Source organism: Hydractinia symbiolongicarpus, chromosome 12 (genome assembly GCF_029227915.1).
Source record: "Hydractinia symbiolongicarpus strain clone_291-10 chromosome 12, HSymV2.1, whole genome shotgun sequence".
Taxonomy (NCBI): domain Eukaryota; kingdom Metazoa; phylum Cnidaria; class Hydrozoa; order Anthoathecata; family Hydractiniidae; genus Hydractinia; species Hydractinia symbiolongicarpus.
In genome coordinates, this window is record NC_079886.1 from 11,330,439 (window position 1) to 11,351,413 (window position 20,975).

Below are 20,975 nucleotides of genomic sequence, written 5' to 3' on the forward strand. Positions count from 1 at the left end.
TTAATATTTTCGATGTTACCAAATAATTAGTACCGTATAATATTTTTGATGTTAACAAATAATTAGTACCGTATAATATTTTCGATGTTACCAAATAATTAGTACCGTATAATATTTTTGATGTTACCAAATAATTAGTACCGCTTAATATTTTCGATGTTACCAAATAATTAGTACCGTATAATATTTTCGATGTTACCAAATAATTAGTACCGCTTAATATTTTCGATGTTACCAAATAATCCCCGATAAGTATGAAGTCGTGCATGTAGTACTAAGTTCATTTTTTTATGTTTTGTTGATCTACATTTTACTGAAACTTATAGATTTGCCTCTCTCTTTAGATTGTGGAGTATGGTGAATTTTTTAGAATGTTACATTTGCGGTTGTGTGTTTGCGTTGTGTGATTTCAAATCATGTCTTTACCACCCTGAAAATCCAATCACGAAAAGCGATACGAATGAAGAACTTCAGGTCTACCCGTGTTGTGATCAAGTCAACATTCTCTTCGAATCCATCAACACTAACACAGGTTGTACGTATCGAAAACATGTAGTTAATTTAAGTAGTATTAATAGCCCAGATAGGACGGACTTTGATTGGTTAAGATCTGCTGAAGTTTATAATGAGCTACTGAGTGTTGCTGATCTTGTATGTGACACCAAATCGCAAATCATACCCAAAAATTCGTCATATTTTAATGTCGATACCATGACCAAACAAGATCTTGATTGCATTAGTGATCAAGACAGTTCTGAAAGGGAGGATAAAGGAGACAAAAAACGTCCTTCCTCACAGAAAAATCTTGTTTCTAAAAAACGATCCTTTCAAACAAAGAATAAACAGAAAAAAGCGCCTTCGGAAGAGGACGATACTGACTTGGATGAACAAGGTATAGTTCGCGTTGTTATCCATCAGAAAGAAAGCTCTTTAAGGAACAAAAGAAAAACTTGGAATAGTGAGCTTCCATTTCGTTTAAACCAAGACGTGCAAAGAGAGAATGATTTGAAACGCATGAATGAACTTCTAAAAGAACTTCGTCTGCAAAATAAAACGCACGTTCAGAATGCTGTCGAAACCTTCGAGGGAGGTATTTATCATCGGCTGGAAAGTAAACTTAGAAATACTTTATTACAAACTCAAAATTTAAACACTGCGTCTACTAAAAAACCTACTAAAGAGAAGTAAATAAAAACAATTATATATTTTTAATATTTTGTAAGGCAGAGCTGTCTTATAGTTTCCTGTGTTTGAGTTAGATATCATTAATTCATTTAATTTTACTGGCCGTTTTTTGTCTTATGCACTCCTTGGCAAAAGTGTATTTCGACCTTTTTCTCGATCAACCAAACGAAGACAACTGATAGAATACTTATTCAAAATAACACCTAGTTACCAACTCTCTTCAGCAGAAAACCTTGAAAAAAACCTAACTAATTAATTCTTCTTCTGTGCATATGTCAGGCTGAATATGGTTTTCTGAAACAAGTCATATGCGATAAATCAACCTCAACCCCAGAGCCTGTACTGTCTTTGAAGATAGAATGCCACCCTTATAAGAGGGCTATTTTCTATCTTTTAAGAAGGGTATAAAAAAGACACGAGAGCCCTGGGAGCGAAGCTGACGGACTATAATAAATGCAATGAAGCCCTTGTTATATTACCTAAACTGATTTGTTGGATACTGATCGTGAACAAAGGTTTTTTTTTGCAAATTATTTTAGCAAGGAAAGAAAGAAAGAAATTTATATAAAATATGTAAAACCAAGCTTAGAATTTAAATGTTAAGATTTAACTCAATATCAAAGATGCAGAAATTATTTAAATACAAAAATTCTCAATTGTAAGCCAAACTTCTTGTCCACAGAATTTTTTGTCTGATGTCTAAGTCTAGCGCTTACTTGACTCTTCCGTCGTCATCCTCAATGAACATCTTGGGACTTCTGCTTCGCTTTCACGGAAGTGAAAAAGAAGTCCTGAAGACGAGATTGCATAGCAAATTACTTTTGAGTTCCAAGGATACTTTCCATAAGCTTAAAATACCTATCAGAGTCGTTGCCCAAAAAGTAAAGAAGTGTGCACTTTCAGTAACCAATCAAAAAGGTAAAAAAACCTGGGTGTATTTCCTGAAGTGTATTTCTTATCACTGTGGTCACTCCGTTTTGCTCCATTTAAAAATGGAATTATCATTATCTCGTTTCCTTAACTTTATCACTTTCTCGCAGGTTTGTAATATTTTAGCTATCATATAATGATAGCTAAAATACATGCCGTTTTACAGCTAGCTTATAATTAATTAAGGCCGAATTTTAACAGCATTTTTTTTAATTCAAATCTGATGCATCACATATAGTTCTCCGTCAGTTTTTGCTAATTTAGTAGAAACTTCTTTGCGAAAATTTGAGGATGAAAAGTCTGCCTCCCCCATGAACTGAAAGTAAAACAGAAAACATGGTAAGCTGCAAATCTGACATATCAATAGTTAAGTAGAAAAAGTTTAGATAAGAATATTCTCTACCCTCAAACTCCCTTTCTCTTTTTTTTTTGTCCTGTTCTAATCAAATAACAAAGATTTATAAAATCGGCCTTAACTTTTGCTGATTGTCCTTTTCCTGTATTCATAGTGAGTTGTGCATTGGCCGCATAACGTCAACGACTTACGCCAGGTGAAACAGGGTCTAATTAATTATAAAGGAAACTAACTCTTAAAAAACATTAGCATAGCAAAACAGAGATATGAGAACATAAACATTACGCATCAAGTTATTAAAAACGAGATTGGTTTGCCTATAAAAAAAATTTCGCATTTGTTGTTGTTGTTGTTGTTGATTATTGTACATTTACGCAAGCGTGGTACTCTTTTTTAAAAACGAAATTTTCCATTAGTCGATTTTGTTTTTATTCGAATTTGACCAATTTAGTTATGTTTATTTGTCACGGATGTGGTTGATAAAAAGTTTTCTATTATTTTTATTCAGAGCAAACTAGGCTTTCCATAGCGACTTATTTATTCACAGAAAATGAATTATTGATCAATCAGAACGAGAATTCGATGTTTGAAAAATTTTCATCAAAACAATTTGTCTCCACTTGCTCTCCCGCCACGAAGAAGGAAAGCGTAAAGGTGAAAAACCGTGTCCCTTGAGATGGTTCTGAGACACTCAGATGGAATGTTACTCCAGGAATTATATGTCCTTCGCAAACAAAATACTTTGAAAAACGAACAGTTAAAAAACAGCGATTTTAATCTCCGAAGTATCAAAAGAAAAGTTGAAGTGGAGGAACTGAAACTCAAAGGTATGGACTGTGGAAGTTTTTCAGTTTATAGATTTCTCCTACTTTGCAGTGAATATATGCTTGATATTGTTTCTACCTTTCATAGTAAGGTACACTGTGCTTTATTCCAGACAACCAGTTCCGAGGACTTAATATTCCTTTTTTTGTCCAGATGCTTAGCATTTTAGGACATGTTTAAATTGTTCAATTTTCTATCTTCTGTTAGATCAACAAAAGTTGCACAACTCTAACTGTCTAGATGCCAACCTTGTGCCCAGGGCTTCTCATTTTTTGCATCAAAACGGTATCTGGATTTTGGGGACATCAGAAGAACTAAAGAAGCTTTGACTACTTTTCTTAATTTACATGTTCCACACGTGTATATAATCTAGTTACTAGTTTGGCGTTGTATTTCATCTATTTTTGTATAAGAAATACCTTGTTTCTTAGTTCACATGGCGAAATTGATTGGAGAGAATCGAAGGCAGCATTTTGAAATTTTAGAGATGAAGAGCATGCTTCAAAACAATAAACAACATTACCATTCAAGGTATAGCTACTTCTCATCAAGCTAAAAAAGAACGATTGGGAAACCAAACCAAACTTTCATGTTTATCTTTCTTGGATGGATCGATAACTTTAGGTCACATATTTCTCCCTCTAGTTTTACATTTCCATTTAGTTACAGCTAACATTTTGTGCACATAATTATTTTTATTTTGCTACCTTGACCGTATATTTGCAGAAAAGATAATTATGAAGCACACCTCAAAAATTAAAAAATTAAAAAAAATAAAGATTGTACTAGCTAAGCGTTGTCCTGTCCTACAGACTGATTTTAAATCTTGCCAATCTCCATAAACATGTTAGTTGAATCTCCCACGCAAGTGTTAATTCACCGCTGGCTTCGTTTCCACTTTGTAACCGTTCTAGTACATCTTTTTGTCTTTTTTTAACAAAACAATTTTGTGTTAAGCTTATTTGCTTAAAATGATTTTTTACATACTCTTCTTTTGAATTGTCAAGAAAAGAAAGTATATAATATATTTTGTGTCATTAATTTGATTTTTAATTTCATATTTAGTAATGGCTACATTCACACGGAACCACAACCCTTTGTCAAAAGTCACGACCATCAATGCAAGAGTAACAATGCTGACGTCAGTGTTTCCACAACTAATTTAGATAACGAGTCACCTTTCTCGATTATTACAAAAATGACTCGATCACCTATAAAATGCTCTCATGACGCAAGCACAAGCGCCCATAACATATTTTCGCTAAATTACGCATCATATGTCCAGTTACTACACAGATTTTCTTCACGAGACGCTATCTTGGACACAAGACCGAAAAGGTTACTGTGTGAGCCACTTGCAGATGTTACACTATCCTTATCGAAAACTATCAACAGAAAATCTGAAAATAAAGGATTTGTTACTTGACCAAAAACGTATTTGCTTTTCATTTGTGATCTTCAATGTCTTATTGAAAAATTCCAAAAAGTAGGCTTTTAAAGAGAGCTGTAAGCGCTGGAGTGCATAATGAAGTAATGTCATATTTTTGACCAATGATCTTATTGAATCGCTGAAATTTTTTTTATTGGTCATAATATCTCTTTATCTTCCAAACAATAATATTTTTACAAATGATATTTTTTTACTTCACATATACTCATACTACACTGTACTTATTCATAAATGTCTGCAAATAATGGCACTGTTTGTATAGCGAAAGGCCGCCGGTTTGAACAAAATAAAACTCACACAATCAACGACGACGAGATGGATTGGATGTATTCAAAATTGATCCAAATATTTTACAGAGAAGTAACGTTCTGAAGGATTTTGGATCAATCATGTGTAGGACAATTGAAGGCATTCAGAGAAGAAAGTAGTCAATTCCATATATACTACTACCATCAAGCATTATCTCGGACTCCTGAATGTTTGATAGCACAATATCACTGAGTGAGCGTTCGCTGTATATTGTTTGAGAACCTCGTAAGCATAACAGTATAGATCTCATCAAAGAAAAAGATAATTTCTTTTTCATAAAATTTGCAGCTTGAGAAATTTTAATATTTCGTTTTTCAGCCGCCATTTCAGAAAGCGTTTGTAAAAAACGGAACCCTCACGTCCGATTCCCCGATTCGCCGAGAATACAATTGGCGTAAAGGTACCGTTTTCCACGCTCATTACACGTCCGAATTTTTAAACCATTGTATCTTTGAGCGTTTAAGTCAAAAACCCGTATATCAAAAAATGCTTGTTGACCAGGTGTCCAGAAACCAGTAGCACTGATATCAAGTCTTGCTTCCTGACTAATGTTCGCTGTGCGAAACTGCTTTTCTTCACCTACTTTTATCATTGGTAGTTCTCGCCTCATGTCTTGCATACTTTGTAAAGAAATGTTGTGGCGATATCGCGCAGTTCGTTATGACGTAATGTAACAAATCCACATTTTTACACGAGGATGCATAGGTCAGATCGAGCTTGCTTCCATATGCACATGCGGTAGGTAGCTTGGGAAGATACGAAGTGCTCCTTGTTCAGGTCATATCCAAGATCTTTTATAAGTAGACTTGAAGATCCGACCATGGCATTGTCATCGTTCAATCGCTTCTGCTCGTCATTAATATTAGTTCTTAACAGCTTTCCCTTACAACTTTTCTTTCACTTTTCTTTCACTTTTGATCTTTTCGATCGTTTTTCCGCAGTTTTCGTTGTCTGTTTTACCAATGATACTGTTCTGAAGCTTTAACGTCAAAGACCGAGTCTTGGCGGCAATGACAGTAGAGCCCGTTCTTCATCGTTGACTTGATTGCCTGTAATTAACAGAATCAGCTGGTGTTTTACTTCTTCTTCAGTTGGACTAAGGTATATTTCCATACTGGGTATTGTTCGTATAAAGTAGGAAAATCGATGTTGGTACCCACTAACAAAACAAGAATACACAGCTTGAGGCTGTGTCATTGCAATCTTTGATAGCATGGATAGTTTTTGGCGGCGGACATGAACTATTGTTTTGCAATGTTTATCTTTGTATTCAAGGCTTCAAATAACTGCACCAAGGTGTCTTTCTCCTCTCCATGATACTTGTATATTCTTTATAGAACTGCTGTTTGACTATTAGTCAAGACTTCTTCAGGTGAGGAAAATAACCAAATAACGGACCAATGCTTGTTAACGAATCCCATCATTTTTTTAGTGATACACTTACCGCAGCAGTAATATCATCAGGAAACGCTACCATTTGATTATCGACAACATCATGTCAAGTAGTGGTGTTACACCTATCGCATATAGAGCCATACCGAGCGGATCACCTTGTGTCGTCCCTTCGTTCGATCTCAATTCCACAACTTCATCAATTTTTTATTTTTTTTCAGATGGTGAGTTATATCTCAACCCTTCAACACAACACCATCCATTTTTTCGGCTTGATACCTAGGCAACTAAACATGGACATAAAATTTAACATAAACACGATACAATTGACGACTGTCACATGACGTTATAATACGACATAAATATCAACTAAATATAGATTTACAATTTTCTCTACTTTCTCAGCAATTTCGATTTCATTTACCCAAGATGAATTGTTCTTTTCATCGATCTGCTGGAACCTCTCACGCACAACAACATTGTAAGAGAGCAAACTTTATTTTTGTTTTGGTCCAAGATGCAATCATAGACTTTGGTTGTTTTTTTCCGTCAGTAGATCTTCAAGTTTTAAATAAAATGATTTGCATTCGATCCCTATACCACCATTCACACTGCACACCAATGGAGAGAAACTACCGTGCTACACTTGAAGGATTCGCTCATTTATAATAGCGTTTCTTCTCCATTTCGTTTTTCACTTTATCGTTTGTTGTTTGTATCGTGAAGCATTCAGATCAAATACCCTAATATCTGCAAACGTTTTTTACCCTTTCATCCAAAAACCATTCGCACTTGCATCTAATCGTGCATCGTCGTGCGTAAGAACTTCACCGGACAACGTAGTGAGCATAAGTTTAACTTCTACGTCTTTACAAACTTTATTTCGCAAATTTCGCTATGAGATCCCTCAATTCATTGTGACGTTGACTAATGAAACCAGCTTCTTTGCTAGACATGGAATGTTGCACACCAAACAAATCGCCACAAGCGCATTGGAGAGAAGGTTCGGACCAGTTATAGCGTAATCTGATAGCATCCAAAAATTCCAATTTGCTTAGCGTATAACCATGTTCCTACCAGCGGGATAGTCACCAACCAATACGAATATCCTGGTTTCTAAATATTGTCGTGCTGTGTCTTCTGCTCCTCATTCATCAAGTTATGGATTTCCTTTAATCTACGTCGATTAAAATTCTCTACTCACTTTCTTAATTTCTGCTTTGATGTTTTGCTTCTCTTCATTAAAATAATCAAACACAATTTTTTGATCTATCACTGACTGCATTAGTTTTTTTTGTAAACATTCTTGAGCAGTTATTCTCCACTGTTGACCTGACACAGATATCCAATCCAAGACCCCCCAATCTTACAGGTAGTGCAAGTAAATCTCTTTCCATGTCGGCGATTTGATGTGAACCAGACTTTCCACGCAAACCAGACTGAATATGCAGCTTGCGGTTGAATTTCTGCAATTTTTGAAAGAAGCTCAAGTTTTTTGATTCATCTCGAAACAATTTCATCGACATATTCACTTTTATATTCCTGACTGGCAATAACTGCACCTAAATGACGTTTGCCAGTTGACGGTATATTTACATTTATACCAGAAAATACAGTTTTCGCTTCTTCAACTTTTTCTTGTTTTACCACGATGTAAGATTTGGATGGCTTTGGATAATACCAATATTTCGACCCAAAATCAATCAACCTTATCCGCCAATCAATCAATCATTTTATAGAACCTACCTTCAAGAACCTACACAAGTCAAATCATGAGCAAAGGCAACAAGTTTAGTATTTCTACACCCCCAGGCTTCATCAATTACGCCATACACAATCAAGTTTGCCGTTAAGATTGTCCATGACGCGGGATATTTTTCTCTGAGTAAATCAATAGTATAATCATCATTTAAAGGGAGAACCCCAACAGCCATATTGTTTGATACTAATTTCATTACACCGTTAACATTTTCTTTTTGCATCATTTCTTTATATTTATTAGATATACTTCCAATGTCATTTTTTCTAATCGTCGACGGAAGTCTATTTTGCAGTGTTTCTGCTTCTTTCATCAAGCTCTCTATTTTCCCCTAATGCCATAGATTCATTCTTTTTTCCAAAGCTCTTGTATGGTCTTTACTCTTTAAGTTTTTTAAAGGTTTTTGTAAGAGTAATGCAGGCATTATATGTATTGCCTTGAATGCTATTTCTCTGAGTGGACTGTCTTCACACCAGGAATTCAACAGCCTGGTTTTCTCCTGAATGAAACTTTTACCAGCAGCACCAGTTGGAAGCAAAAATAAGTTTCTTCTCCAGAATACAACTTTTTCGTAACATTCCTTGACCATAGTATATTTTCAGTTTATTGCCTTTGACATCTCTCCAATAAAACTTTCAGGAACAATGATTCTGTTTCATCTGCCGTTACTCCTCTGGCGTTACGGTATTCGGTGGAGGCTGTCCAACTTCCTCTGTTCTTGCTATACATTGTCGTTGATGTTGTAAAGCTCCTCATGCAGTACGGAACGTTCTACTAAACTTTATGTATGGAAAATTTTCTTAGTTATTCCATCATTGTTAAGAGCCGCATGTTTGTTCACGGCATTCTCGTTTGATTGCGTTTGTGACATGTCTTCTTCTCCTAACATCTAATCGGCATCAAGATAAAACGTATCCCCTTTGTATTCGTTCCTTTATAATAAGATGTTATTTCTACCATTTCAATTCAATCTCGCTTAATAGGAACTAGAAACACGCCCGCAATCTTTTTAACCGTCAGTCAAAACAAAGTGCCATTTTGAGCTTGTTTCCAGGGACAGCCGTTGTGTTTTGCGATCGCTAATGGACTTTTGCCTTTATCCAACGTTGCTAAACGGTTTGCAAACCCAAACCTCTGCCACAGTGCTACGTTTTGTATCAAAAGATAGCGTTTCAAAATTTGTAAATAAGCTTCTTATGTTCATAGAAAAATGTTAAAAATTGCTGTATCTTCGCAACAAAGACGAAAATATCAATACATCGTAAAAAAGCAACCCTTCGACCCCAGGCGTGTGTCCGCGGTTTTCCCGGGTTAAAACTATCTCTATTATAAGTTTTATCTCCATCATAAAACGACCCATTGCTCACTTGCTGTGGGAAGGACCCCACTTGGATAAACAAGAGAGGAGTAAGCTGAGCTTAGTACTTGCAGTATTTCTTCGTGAAGATTTGATGTTTTGTCAATGCCAATCTGTATGCAAAAGTTAACTTAATTTATTATTTAAATTTAATTCTCTAATTTTCTGATTTTTTTTAATTATTTACAAGTTCTTGTCTTCATTCTCAACGTGATTTCTTTCATCTTTTATTGAACCTATAGATGACTTGCTATCTTAATAAATTTTTTGTTTTTATTTTTTTGGCAGGCAAAATAAAGCAATTTAATTGGCTAATACTTCTTTTTAGAAGATCTGATTAGTTAAAAAACTCTTTGCCTGTGGAAAAAATGTAAACAAAGTCATCTATAACACCCCCTTTACTGTAGCTGTCACGTTCTCACAGCCAGACCAGAGTAGAGTCTTTATGTTCAATTTGTTTTTTTATTTCCTACACATCACTGTGTTTTGGCCATTAAATATCAGGGTTCGCAAAATTTAGTTTGTTTTTTCTCTGTGACTGTACAACCATTTTATTTCAATCATTTATTTAAGGATTTCAGGGTCATCAAAATATATATCCAAAGTCTTTATTATAAAAACTAAGAAAAAATTGACACTGTTGTTTTAGCTCAGCAAGAGTTTTCTTGGTTACTACTGTTAGTTTCCCTGACTTCTCTGTCTATATTATCTGCATCAATTTGGTAAGGTTTTTGATTTTATTATGTCCATATAAAAAATAGTTGTTGAAACCTCTTAATAATAATAATAATAATAATAATAATAATTATTTAAAGTGGCTAGCCCAGAAAATCACAAAAACCTATAGTTAGTGGATTGTTTCCACTGGGGGCCACTAGAACAAAAAAGAAACAAAAAATGATAAACCTTAGACTGCCTCAGCTCAATCAAACATAGTAACATTTATAATCTGTGAAAATTGAAAAGAAAAAGAATAAAAAACAAAAATTAAAAAATTAAAAAGTGATCTCCATTAGAATTTGCCAAATACATTAGAGATGGAAGTCTTAAACGAAAGCAGACTTCCATCACAGGTCACTTGGTCTGGAAGATTATTCCACACTTTTGCAGCTCTAAATGGGAAGGCTTTTTTGCCAAATTCCGTGTTGACCAAGGGAAGTGTGAACCTGTTTTTTGGAGCTCCTCTTGTTTGATGATTATGACAGTTTTTTGTCAAAAGGAATTTTGAGAGCATGTAATCAGGAGCAATGTGATTCATGGCTTTGAAAACTAATATGGCATCGTTTTTGATGAGTAAATTATTCATTGAATATTCCCTCTCTTTCCCAAGAAAGGTACGGACACTCTTAATCAAGATTTTTATCATGCTAAATTAGCAAAGTTCGTTTTGCAGAACAAAAGTTTTTGTTATCGGTCCCTTATGTCAACAGAAAGTCACATAATTGAACTGTCACTTTTTTCGCATTGGCAAACTTCTATTGTATGCTACCACGCACATATATACCAATTAAATTTAGCCTGAAAACAAGGTAAAAACTTTTTATGTTTAATTTACATCTAAAATAAAAAAAACACCTCTGCTATAATTTGCCGACATTTGCCGACAATAAAGATTTTAGGCTTACATGTAGGCATTAACATGAGCAATTGCTAAATGCCAACATGAAGCCTTTCGCCAAACAAAGCTAGCTATATAACTAGCTATAGCTACAAGTTGTTGTTCTATAAGTCACAATAAAAACTTAAAAATATTTAAGATAAAAAATATTTTATATAAAAACTTAAAAATATTTTGGTATGTGACCACTCATTCTAGGTAAAGAAGCAGAACCATTGTGGGTATAATGGCTCATGCAGAGCCATTATACCCACAATTTATGAAGTACAAGACACAAAGGCACTGAACTTAATCTCTTTTTTATTTTAATTTTTTTAATTTTAAGTCTTTTAATAAATGAATTTATTCGACTTCTGTGGTCTGTTTTTCAACTTGCAGGAAAGTGTTCCTAATGCAAAATCAAACATGACACATGTCTATACTGTGTGTTCCTCTTATTAAGGTTCACCAATAGAGGTGTAGTCTGGATTGAGCGATTCTTACTTGATTGGAAAAAAAAAATAACTCATGGAGTGATTTCGCAGTGCAGTGTGTATACAAATCAATTTTTTCACCAGTAGCAGTAAGTAACAAAACTAAGATAAAGTGAGAATGCTCATTATGCACTAATATTCAATTTCCCATTTGAGTCAGCACTTGAATTTCTGTGCCTTTTTACGTGCTATTGTGGCCATTGAGCGAACATAAAGCACTTTGCGCCAGCTGCTTTCCATTTAAAAAAATTTAAAACAAGAAACCCAATTCAGGTAGGTCTTGCCTGATGGAGGAGGTTGCTAGCTCACTCATTACTTTAGCCTAAACACCTAGTTAGGTCAGTAGCCTTAATTCACTTTAGTTTATAGGTGAACAAAATTTAAGACACATGATAGGATGGTTGGTCAGTACATTTTTTTATTCCCAAATTAGTGTTAGAATGACATCGGTAGGTCACTACTTACTTTATGTTACTTATGTTAACTTTTGAAGTTGTAGCTTCACCCCTGTCATGGACGACCGATGTCAGTCACTTCTTCCTCTTCTTCTACTCCATCTCTAAAGAGAGGAAGATGAGGGTTAGATCGAACTACAGTGACTATACTGTTTTCTTAGGTGGTTCATCTGGGAGAGTTTTGAGAAACTTGTCGAGGGCTGTTTTAAACTTTAAAACTGGACATGAAGTGATGCTTCTTAGAGACTTCAATGCTTATTTTTCTATCAACTTCTTTTTCAAACATAAACTGGGTACACAGAGGAAAAGAAAAAATGTAGTCCTAACATTGGCAATACTCTTTCAAGATGTTTTGAACGTGCAGTGCAAACTGATGTTTCGCAGTGTGTACTCTAAGATCATAGGTTGAAGGTCTGGGATAATGATAAACACTAAAAATGTGTGAATATATGTGCAATAAATGTACCCTTAGGTCCCAAAGATCTAAGTTTTTTTACACTGAACCAACTGCATGCTATGGCATGGCAAAAATAGTTGATGCCAAGTAAGCATATTTTGGCAGGCATTTTAAGAGAAATATAGGTTTATTAATATATAAGAGAAGTTTTTTAAGTTTCTGTAACGCTGTTATGGGTTTCATATGGGTTCGGCTTTCTGAAATTCTCAGTAAAAAAGGGTGGAGTTGAGCAAAACAGTGGGGTTGTTGTAAAAATGGTGGGGTTGCTCTATATTCAAGAGTATATTATAGCTTCTTAAATTACCTAAGACAGATTATTTAATTTAGCCCCGAAACAGCAATTGCTCATTTTTTGTATTGTTTTAGTTTGCAGCCAGTTTCTACATTTCTTTCTTTTAAAAGTTACATCCTGTTTATTCATTAATATATCTAAATTCATGTTTCCGTCTGTGTGAAAAGATTTGATAAACTCAGCAAACTAAACTTGTTGCAATGTTGCAAAAGTTAGGAATTAGGGAGAATTATCATAATGCATTAGAGATCTTGGTAAAAGTTCTAAAAATACCAGGTATTTTTAGTCACATTTAGTGGCTATGGAAGGCAGACAAAGTACCATAACACGATTGAAAAGTTGGCCATTAATAAAATCTGTCCATCCCCTGCTTGTATTAGAAAAAGAATTAACAACCAATTGGAAGGCATTGATGTAGCCACCTATGTAAGACAAATAAATGCCCTACCTGTTTTCTATAGGCACATCAGTAATTTTTGGCACAGTCTTTTTCAACAAATATTACCCCTTATGTGGGTAAAAAATAGGGGATCTTGAAAAGTTTAAGATGTCAATTCGCCTAAATATTTAAAAAACCTGTAACCAAATCAGAAACTTAAAAATAAAGTTTTATTTTCTTGAACACTCAACCATAATGTTTTTAAAAAACGTTAAATATTTTTTTAAGTAATAAAATTTTTTAAGTAATAAAATAAGTTTTTTATTAGAAAATTATTGTGTTGAAAGGAAGCACTTAAAACATTCCCTTTTGTTCTTCAAAAAGTATTAACCATACTTAATTATTTGTAATCTGTATAAACTGACAAGTTGCTTTGAAAATATAAATTAAAAGCTGGTTGCTGTATAAGTATTAGTCTAAGCTAAATGTTATTGTTAGCATGTCTGAAAGAATGATTTATTAAAAGAGTTCTATTAAAATTTTTTATCCTAAAAAAACTCATGTACAAAATGACATAGCCTGAATCCCTGTTCCACACATGTTTTGTCAATTATATTTTCTTTTTTTTATTATCTTCTAGATAACTTCACACTGTATTTTACACACTGATTACAGAGAACCGTTTTTTTCTCGAAGTGCATTGTTTGTGTGGTAATCAATAAAGAGTCCATGTTTGACGATCAACAAATCGATACAAAAAATGCAGCACATAGAGGATTTGGTCAACAAAACCGAATCTTATGATAAGCACTACGATGTCCTTAATGAATTAGGAAGGTAAGAGTTTTTAAAATATTTACCTGATGCATATTCTCTTCTTGCAATGTTTTGGAGCCATTAGATTTATACATTTAAGAAATGGCGAACCAGCATTTCACAACCAGTTTAACCAGCATCCCACAATATTATTGCGATATGCTGGAATTTTTAAGGTGGAATTAGATCATTGGATATTGTTGAAATAAATAAAATGCATTAGATTAATGTTTGTTTCGGTTTAAAAAATAATTTTTCCACGGATAAGAAAGGTAAGAATTATAGTTGCCTGGCATAAATAAACTGTATAGACTGTATCTAACAATATCAAAAACTTCATTATCTGGGTCATCTCTTTATTTTGGATTAATTATTTTGGTTCCCTTGCTAGTTCTCTGTGAGATTTAGATGTTAGATAAAGACTATGTTCTCATCATCAAAGTGCATATTGTTTATGATCATATTGTAATCTACACAAGTTACTGCAACCTTTCTTTTGTAGGGGTCGCTTTGCAGTTGTGAAGAAATGCACGTGCAAGAAAACAGGAAAACATTATGCTGCTAAGGTTATAAAAAAATCAAGAACAAACAGTCATGGACGGAGTGGGAGAGAGCAATTACTTTTAGAAATTGACATTTTAAATCAATCCAATCACCCAAAAATGGTTCGATTATATAATGTGTTTGAGACACGTACTGAAATGCAGCTTATATTGGAATTGTAAGTTTCTCTGTTTTTTTTTTTGTTATTCCGGATGTTAATGAAATTACATCAAAGATGCAAAATTTAGTGGTAACTAATACTCTTGTTCACTAAAATTTAACTGCATTGTTTTTAATTCCTAAACAAAAAAATAAGACTAGGAAGAGAAATGAAAAATTGATATTTTTTGGAGATCACTCAAATTGTCTGTTCAAAAATTTTTTTTCTTCATCTTCAGTGACAGTTACATACCACTGCAAACACAAGTTTTGATCTTACAAAGTAGATATTGTTATTAGGCACTAGGCTACATTCACTTGCATGGATAAATTTGAATACTGGACTAGAAGGAACATTTTTCACTCAAACTAAGTATTTTGAAAAAAACCTACAAAAGTTATAAATTTATTTCTTCACAAATTTGAAATTGTAGAAAAAAATGTAAAAATAACCCCATTAATTAAGATCAGTAATTATTATTGATTTTATGGAAAGAATTTACAATATTGTATTGGACACAACACCTAACACTGCAACAGATGTAGAAGCATGTGCAATTTCAAATCTTGCTAAGTATTGCTGGAATGTTTCACATATTTTAATGAGTGGTGTTTATATTTTTAAAAAAAAAAAATGATTAAAATCTTGATTGACTTATTATCTCCATAATAGTGTGCCTAAGGTTGTTGTGTGTTGACAAAATATTACATGCGAGTTAAGCTAACCAAACGTGTTTAAAATCTTATTTTGTTTGTGAACAACTGTTAGTAACTGTATCTGCGAATCTCATTCATTTTTTGTACAAATAAAGCTCAAACAATCCCACGTTTGAGAATAGGGAGCACAAAGTTGTTCTCCATGTTGTTAAACGTTGTGATTTTCAACACTTCACTGTGCTTGACACATTAAATTTCACAATTTTGTGTTCTGTTTTGTTTGCGAGGAAAATAGATAAGTGTTTGTTTGAGATTTTTATGTGACATGATTGGAGTTTTATTTGTGTTTAAAATTGATTTTTTTTCTCCATAAATACGTAGTTGACCTTTGACGTTTCTTTCTGCAGTTGGCCCAAGGAGAATTAATGCAGATTTTCAGATAGGTTTTAACAACCTTTAAATATCCCTGTAATTCCCACTGTATTGCTAATCAGGTTAATTGTTTTCTATTTAGTGTTTTTTATGTTTTTAAAAATGTTTATGTAAAATTTTGTTGTCTGTTTTATCACCTGCATAGATCGTGTGAAGTATAGCATACCTAAGTATTGTTCTTTCATAGTCACTAATTAATAAGTGGTCTGACGACATGTCAACTGTTTTATAAACATACTTTAATAATTTAAAAAGAGAGGATAAGAGAAAAAACAATACATCCTCTTATATAATTGATAAATATAAAAGTACCTTTATATATATATGGGCAATAGGTTTTGCGCTACAATACTCAACTGATACGCATTGCCAGATGGCCAGCAAGAGTGACATGATCATTTGTCACATGCAATTTCCTCATTTTTGCTATTTTTGACAGCTGATACACGTCCATGTTTGATTGGTGTGTGAAAAGTACATAAAAGCTTTCATAACATAACTTTAGTCGAGGAATCACTTTTGTTGAGATTAAGTTTAATGTTTTTAACTGCTATTTAGGGTAATTAAGTGAAGAATAAAGTTTCTTTAAAAAGAGTATTCAACAAAAAACTAAAGAATCACGAAATTTGTGTTGAATATTAAATAGACAACTAATCGATCTTGTGACTTTCAGACCTGCTAGTGCTTGCTTTTACACCTATTTGTTGCGTCACTTTTATGTATTTTTTCCAATCGTGTTCTATCTTTTTAGTGCTGCGGGCGGAGATTTACACAGACATTGCATCGAAGGAGATGTTGCACGAACTGAGAAGGAAATATGTTATTTAATTCGTCAAATCTGCGAAGCTGTTCGCTACTTACACGATCAAAATATTGTTCATCTTGATCTTAAGGTGATTGTATGGAAGACATGTTAGATAGTTTTTCATTTGAACTTTGATTTCAACGTGGTTTATCTATTTCAATCTAAATGGTCTGGAATACTTTTTAGTTTTTTCTGCAAGTTTTTTTTTGGACTAGTTAGTTAAAAATAAAAAACTAACTTTTGTGTAGAAAACTTTTATATCAGTTTCATATTACCTTACTTGAACATTTTTGTGAAACTTATTTTTAAGAAATTTATTTTTACGGATTTGCTCCAAATCCACAAAAGTAGGTTCTGCAAAAAATTTAAAGATAAATTCTATTTATTTCTATCTGGAACAATTTCTAAATTTTACTTCCTGCAGGACTTAAGCCTTAGAGTTCTTCGTTCTATTATATATGTTAGTCACCTGGAAAAATATATTCTTTAAAATAAAGCGTTTTGGGACCATTAATACGCAAAAAAAGTTCCGCAAAAATTTCTGCTGTAAGTAATTTGTTCTCTTAAGGTAATGAAAACACGGACTAACATTGATTTGTTCTTTTGCTTTTTTTTTATAGCCAGACAACATTTTACTGGCTAAACATTCAGAGGTGTTCCCTGAAATCAGACTTATAGATTTTGGATTGTCTCGTCGACTCGATGTCCCATACAGTCAGTTTGATATTGTTGGTACACCAGAATATGTTGGTAAGTACTTAGTAAAACAGCTGAATTTTAACAATTTAGACTGACGATATAAATGAAACTTTACAACTAAAGTTACACGGCAAACCAATTTCTATATGAAACGTAAGATATAAATAAAACTTTACAACTAAAGTTACACGACAAACCAATTTCTATATGAAACGTAAGATATAAATGAAACTTTACAACTAAAGTTACACGACAAACCAATTTCTATATGGAACGTAAGATATAAATGAAACTTTACAACTAAAGTTACACGACAAACCAATTTCTATATGAAACGTAAGATATAAATGAAACTTTACAACTAAAGTTACACGACAAACCAATTTCTATATGAAACGTAAGAGGATATTCTTTTTACTCCTGCTTTAGCACCAGAAGTTTTGGCGTATGAACCGATTGATTATGGTTCTGATATGTGGTATGTGTTTTCTGCTGCTTTATTTTACCAGTAGTTTATTTCTCAACATTACTATTGATTGTGTGCGCATGTTTGTCCAACTTTTTTCTTCTTTTTTTTGTAGGAGTGTCGGCGTCGTTACTTATGTCTTGTAAGTTTCTTTACTTCAGCAGGCTCCTGATATGTTAAAAGTTGTATTAAATGTTTAATATGCCGAGAAAATTCCTTGCCATCTTTGCTATTTAGTCAATATTTGAGATCACTTACCAGATTGAAGATGTTTTCCTGGTTCTGCATGTAATTTGCAGTTTCACTGACTAACTAAAGGAAGTCGGACAATGTGAGAAAACCTGTCTTTGAAAAAAAATTATTACTTGAATCTGTTACTAATTCGGCTTCTTTTCCATAAAGGTTAAGTGGTATCTCTCCGTTTGCTGGTGACGATGTTATGGAAACTTACTCAAATATCGGCATGGTTGAATATGATTTTGACTGCGAAGAATTTGACGATATATCTGATGACGCCATTGACTTCATAGAGAAGTTATTAATACGGCAGCCAAAGTAGGGGTTTTAAACTGTTTCATGATCTTTAAATGACAGTCATTCTCTATTTTGTCGTCTTTTTTTACTTTCATTCAAATAAAAGAGGAATTATTCTTTTTCAGTTAAAACTTTGTTTTATTTACATATAATATTGTTTATTTACATATAATATTGTTTACTGCAGGAAGCGGATGAGTGCTTGCGAAGCGTTGGAGCATTCTTGGTTAAAACAACTAGAAGGCGGATTGACAGCAGAAGATGTCATCCAAGCTCAACATATACAGTTGGAAAAACCAGAGGATGTTGTGATCTCGCCTCTCGTAGAAGACGAATACCCTTCCTCTAGCGAGAGTGAAACACCGTTAGAGAAATCGACCGAAATTTTAAAGGATAAAACGAGTGACAGTGTCGCTAGTGACAAAAAAGAAGAAAAAAATGAGAAAGAAACGAATATAGATACTGCTGCCGAAAATGAAACGAGTTTTGTTGATAAAAGCGAGCCGGGTCCTGTTGGTGAGGATGAACCGAATTCTGTTAACGAGAATGAGTCGACTTCTGTTAGCGGGAATGAGTCGACATCTGTTATCGAAAAGGCACCAAGTTCCGTTAGTAATAGCAAACCAAGTCCTGTTGCTAACAGCGAAACGGACGCTAAGATAACCAGCGAAGCCAAAGAAAATATTGACGATAATAAATCAAAGAACGAAAAAACGATTCCAAAAGAAGCTAAAAAATCAAAAGAAATGGAAAAAAAAGAAGTTTCTAAGGAAAATAATAAAGAAGCAGAGAATAAAAAAAAGATTCTAGAAGATGAAGAGAATAAAAAAGAGGTCCTAGAAGAAGAGGAGACTCAAGAAGATAAGGATGGAAAAATGGAAGTTGAGAGGGATTCTGTTCAACATGTGGACAAAACTACACCTCACACCAGTGAACCCAAAGTTGGAAAAATCGAGAAAGTAACAAAAAAAACAGAAATCGTCGAGGAAAAAAAACCTGTTGTTACTTCGAGTGATAAATCATTGCACAAAAACACTGTTAAACCGATTAGTACTGGCATGCCTAAGCTTACCGCGTTAGAAAAAAGAAAACAGGCATTTGAGTTAGCTGCAAAAGCAGATAGTGTGAAAAACAACAGGACACCGAATCGTTTTGAAAGACCATCAAGTGGAAGAACCTCTTCTTCTAGTAGCACGTCCAGCACACCAAGTCGAACGGAATCTCCCACAAAACTAACAGGGCGTAACTCTCAAAATGGAAGCAACAAATCCTCCGCTGAGAGTTCTCCTGTCATCGCTAGAAAAGAAGATGTTCATCGCTCGGCATCTCCTACAACCACGCCTGCTGTTGGTTCACCGGCTCGGTTGCGTAAAGAAGGTAACAATCGGGAAGGTGCGAAGTCGCCTGCTGGAAAATCTAACTTGCATAATACATCTGTACGTGGGAAGATACCTGGAGGAATTGCAGCGAAAATGGCGGGAAAGTTTTCCAACATGGCTGAGTCAACTCCCGGTAGAAGTTCTCCTAAACCAATGTTTGTAAAACGAAATAGTATGGAAAAAATGTCTAAACCAACCACACCAACGGAGAGTGGGGAAAAGCATTTACCAGGAACTTCTGAGAAACAAGAATCGCAGGTAAAAGAGGAATTACCAAAGACGAAAAAAACACATTCGAAAGAAGAAGATGCGTCAAAAGTTGAGAAGAGCGAGAGCAATAAAAAAACAGAATCGCCTAAAATCGTCCAATCAAAAACACCAACACATACAAATAGTTCAGCTTCTTCAGCAGCGGATATAAAGAATAATAATGACACTAAGACCGAGGATCAGACAAACAAACAACCTTCTGCACTTCCGAAAGATTTGAAAGTTAGCATGACTTTAGGTGGTGGAAGTATGAGTCCATCTGGAAAGAAGTTGACGGTAGGAAAACTAGTAAGCAGTGCCAGCAAAAAACAACAAGAACAAGACGAGAAGAACGACGAAGCAGAGGAAAAAGATCGAAATTCTTCAGAACCGCCGCCCATGAAACTACAAATGGGTAAAGGAGGCTCCGTCAAAATGAAGTTGGGTATTGGTCGCCCGAACAAGAAACCCGAAACAAACGGGGATGATATACGTGCGCCTAAACTGAAAGAGTTGCGAGGTAAAAGCACGAGCTTATCACGAAGACGAGCTGATAGCTCACCAAATAGCCCACGCAAAAATTATCGCCGACTTTATGTGACGAAAGTTCGTAACTCGAAACTTTACGACCCCGACTTTAATATTATGAACTCCGAAGCGGCGAAAATTATGCAGCGTGTCGATAACGATGTTTTGCAAGTTGAACTTCGACTGACATCAACAGATTTGAAGTTGTTACCATAAACTTCACGTAAACCCGAACGTTTAAGTACACGAACTGAGAACAGAGAAAACACTGGAAAAAAGAGCTGTTTTTTTAATTTTTTATTATTATTGGCTGTTCAGAGAGTTAATTCACTTATTGAACGTAGCAAAAAAGAAATAGACGAAACAGTTATAAGCTAAACAGTTTGGTTTTGTTACGAACTATTTTTTATTATTTTTTTGTATGTTATGTAAGTAAAGTTGTAACAGTCACAATCATCTTTCTCTTTTTCTT

At 34.2% G+C, this 20,975-nt stretch overlaps 3 protein-coding genes across 6 annotated transcripts in view; all 3 read left to right on the forward strand.

Moving 5' to 3' along the window:
• The window catches only part of LOC130622781 (SANT and BTB domain regulator of class switch recombination-like), a 30,465-nt gene extending 29,182 nt beyond the window's left edge, over nt 1-1,283 (forward strand). For all 4 annotated transcript variants that reach the window (XM_057438291.1, XM_057438290.1, XM_057438292.1 and 1 more), the window contains one exon: nt 345-1,283. In XM_057438291.1, the coding sequence (XP_057294274.1) occupies nt 345-1,188 (844 nt within the window). In that variant the 3' untranslated portion in view covers nt 1,189-1,283. The remainder of the gene's footprint in view (nt 1-344) is intronic.
• A 140-nt stretch (nt 1,284-1,423) lies between these two features.
• LOC130622785 (uncharacterized) lies at nt 1,424-4,728 on the forward strand. Its single transcript, XM_057438296.1, has 3 exons — nt 1,424-3,297; nt 3,727-3,826; nt 4,361-4,728. The coding sequence occupies exons 1-3, from the start codon at nt 3,147-3,149 to the stop codon at nt 4,719-4,721; spliced, it is 612 nt and encodes a 203-aa protein (XP_057294279.1). The 5' UTR covers nt 1,424-3,146; the 3' UTR covers nt 4,722-4,728.
• Nucleotides 4,729-9,543: 4,815 nt separating this feature from the next.
• Nucleotides 9,544-20,959, forward strand: LOC130622778 (death-associated protein kinase related-like). Its single transcript, XM_057438287.1, has 9 exons — nt 9,544-9,677; nt 13,877-14,073; nt 14,555-14,773; nt 16,595-16,736; nt 17,269-17,398; nt 17,777-17,825; nt 17,929-17,955; nt 18,216-18,368; nt 18,535-20,959. The coding sequence occupies exons 2-9, from the start codon at nt 13,997-13,999 to the stop codon at nt 20,717-20,719; spliced, it is 2,982 nt and encodes a 993-aa protein (XP_057294270.1). The 5' UTR covers nt 9,544-9,677; nt 13,877-13,996; the 3' UTR covers nt 20,720-20,959.
• The last annotated feature ends 16 nt before the right edge of the window (nt 20,960-20,975 follow it).

Excerpts from the sequence above, each read along its gene's own strand:
- LOC130622785 (XM_057438296.1), top strand. The coding sequence starts at position 3,147 with ATGGTTCTGAGACACTCAGATGGAATGTTACTCCAGGAATTATATGTC. Across the intron at positions 3,298-3,726 it reads GGAGGAACTGAAACTCAAAG|TTCACATGGCGAAATTGATT; the intron begins GTATGGACTGTG and ends CTTGTTTCTTAG. Across the intron at positions 3,827-4,360 it reads AAACAACATTACCATTCAAG|TAATGGCTACATTCACACGG; the intron begins GTATAGCTACTT and ends TTTCATATTTAG.
- LOC130622778 (XM_057438287.1), top strand. The coding sequence starts at position 13,997 with ATGCAGCACATAGAGGATTTGGTCAACAAAACCGAATCTTATGATAAG. Across the intron at positions 14,074-14,554 it reads GTCCTTAATGAATTAGGAAG|GGGTCGCTTTGCAGTTGTGA; the intron begins GTAAGAGTTTTT and ends TTTCTTTTGTAG. Across the intron at positions 17,956-18,215 it reads GGCGTCGTTACTTATGTCTT|GTTAAGTGGTATCTCTCCGT; the intron begins GTAAGTTTCTTT and ends TTTTCCATAAAG.